Below are 2,904 nucleotides of genomic sequence, written 5' to 3'. Positions count from 1 at the left end.
AGTTAGCATGTTTAATCATAAATAAGGAATAAATAACAATATAAGAATTACCAAGAAGCATGACCAATTTCTTATTAATAATTCAAGTAGTTATACAAATCCTCTAGTATCGGAAAAGTTATCCACTCACTGACTCAAAAAACAAGAGATCTCAAATGCAGATGTTCAAGGGAATCCTACTGATGTTTCACAAGTGAAATATCAAGATTATTTAAATACAAAAAAAAACATACTAAAAAATAATTCGAAAGGAATGTACAATTTATTTAATACATTTAACTTAGAGTCTAATCCATAACCTTATATGTTTAGGAATAAAATATAATTATAAACTAGAATCTATCCACTCGATCGATCCTAAACTTTAACCTAAACTAATTAATCCAAAAAGAATTATCTAACTGCATTATTAGGTCAACTGGTCTACCAATTCAACCCTATTGGTTGACCAAAACCATCTAGGACAAATAGGTCAACCGAAATACAATACACCAACTGGTCAACTAGCTTTACCCAACCAGTGGACCAAAATAAGACAAGCCAAATGGTCAATCAATTTAGACAAATTGGTGAGATAGTTCATTGGGATTCTAGATTCTTGATCACTAGCCTCATCATATCAAATAAACTCATAACAAATTAATAAACTCATATCAAATAACCTATAACACTTGAACCCATCATATTATAATCAACTAATTCATCACACATATTCAATTCCTCAATTAATCTCTAAAAATACAAATTGATATCCTAAACCTTAACAAAACCAATAAATCAAGGCTAAAAACCATAATTACACACATTAAAGTATAAACCTTACCTTAATCACGTAATCTTCACAATTCTCTTCTTTTTCCTCTTCTTCTCCTTATTACTGGTTCTCTCTCTCTCTCTCTCTCTCTCAAGTCCTCTTTTTTTCATTTTTTAACCTCCTATTTATTCTTATCAAGCTTTTATTCAATTACCTCAATATCCTTCATCCATTTACACCTAATTCTAGACCTCCAAAGGCATTGTTGCCTTTTCCTACTTATCCTTTTCCTTTTATTCTTCAAAACATCACAGTTTGCTTGGAACTCAAAGGTGAAGCATGCTCATAAACCATTTTCTTTTAATTTTAGACAAAATTGTAAGGCAAATTCATGTTCTAAAAAAGCCAGTCTCAACTTTAGTTTCTATCTAGCTAGTGTCATGCTCTAGAGTCTAGCCACACATATCTTAAAGATACAACTCCCGTTGATCTATCAAAGTAAAAACCACCTTTCAAGAAGGCAATGCATGGTAGCAACAGATTGATTTCGATAGAATAATCTTACACGGAATAGTAATGTTATTTCACATACAACTTAACCTGGTCATTGACTATGCGGACTCTGTATATTTTATTCCTCGTTCAAAAACAAAACGTTGGCTTCTAGATTCTAAACTCAAGCACCCATCAAAATTCTTGTCCTAATACAGACCAGCACGTTTACTAAAGTTACAGAGAGACTACAATTTTCCTAGTTTTTAGTCCGATGCAGTAACCTAAAGGTAGGCCACCTCTTGTTACAATCTGAAAATCTCTTAAAACTATTCCTTTTGTGAATCAAACGGCACGGTAAGAGTATTTATGTCTGCTTCTAAAATTATAGGGCATCTGAAGCCAAAAGATGGGACTAAAATCACTGCACGAAAACCATTTATTAGCCTACTAAAGACAATACTCATCAGTCATTAGAAAATATACTCATGAAGGGAAAGTTTGAACTGTCTGAATTCATGCTGGCTAAAAAACACAACACGATGTCAGTTAAATTAGTTAATCATAGGGGTCAAAATTAGAACATTTTGAAGGGCACACATATATAGTTGAAAGGCCTGTCTTGTGGAGCATACGAAGTGACAGGAGCAGAGTCCCTATAAAAACCTCAAAGGGTGCGTGAAGATAGTATGCCTATCAGCTTACTCATCGCTTCCCTAATATACGTGCTACTAATACCAAAGGCTGCCATGAGATTCACTAAACAATTCCAATATGTTTGTTTGGCCTTGCTCTTCATTTTGGGAGCTTGGCCTTATAAGTCCATAGCTCGAACCCTCCAGGATGCACCCATGTATGAGAGGCATGAGCAATGGATGACTCAGTATGTGCGTGTATACAAGGATGACAGCGAGAGGGCGACCCGTTACAGCATATTCAACGAGAATGTTGCACGCATAGATGCTTTTAACAGTCAAACCGGCAAATCTTACGAACTTGGTGTCAATCAATTTGCAGATCTTAAAAATGAAGAGTTAAAAGTTTCACGCACCAGATTCAAGGGCCATATGTGCTCTCCACAGGCAGGTCCTTTCAGATATGAAAACGTTTCTGCAGTGCCTTCTACCATGGACTGGGGAAAGGAAGGAGCTGTAACCCCTGTCAAGGACCAAGGACAGTGTGGTAAGTGCCTATCCTTGTTTTTATAAGAATGAGATCTTAGAGAGGGATACTTTTCTAACCTTTGTTTTGTTTGTGCTGTATCAAGATTGTTTTCTTGGTGCCTTTTAATTATTATTTTTAAATGTATTAAATATAATTAATAAGAATTTCTATAAACTAAACAATCATTCATGAAAACTTTAAAAAAAAATTTCAACATGTCACTAAAGATACTTATCATAACCTTTGAAAAGTGGTTGGTGCATTACACAAGTGACACTATCAAAAAATTGATATCTTCTCACAAGTGCAGGAGTGTCGAAGTAATAAATAACCTAATAAGAGCGTGGTCGAATCATAAGGAGGTTAATTGTATAAATTATACATAACAATAATACAACAACAATAACAACAACAACAACAATAATAGTAATAGTAATAGTAATAATAGTAGTAGTAGTACTAACAATAATAATAAAAAAAGAAGAAGTTGATGA

At 33.8% G+C, this 2,904-nt stretch overlaps 1 protein-coding gene across 1 annotated transcript in view; it reads left to right on the top strand.

The window, feature by feature from the left end:
- The first annotated feature begins 1,935 nt into the window (after positions 1 to 1,935).
- The window catches only part of LOC105141870 (senescence-specific cysteine protease SAG39-like), a 2,729-nt gene continuing 1,760 nt past the window's right edge, over positions 1,936 to 2,904 (top strand). Inside the window, exon 1 of the mRNA XM_011049248.1 lies at positions 1,936 to 2,428. Coding sequence (XP_011047550.1) covers positions 1,936 to 2,428 — 493 coding nt within the window. The remainder of the gene's footprint in view (positions 2,429 to 2,904) is intronic.

This window comes from Populus euphratica, unplaced genomic scaffold (genome assembly GCF_000495115.2).
Source record: "Populus euphratica unplaced genomic scaffold, PopEup_1.0 scaffold211.1, whole genome shotgun sequence".
NCBI lineage: Eukaryota > Viridiplantae > Streptophyta > Magnoliopsida > Malpighiales > Salicaceae > Populus > Populus euphratica.
The sequence above is the reverse complement of the archived record's forward strand: the minus strand, read 5'-3'. Positions and strand labels throughout refer to the sequence as shown.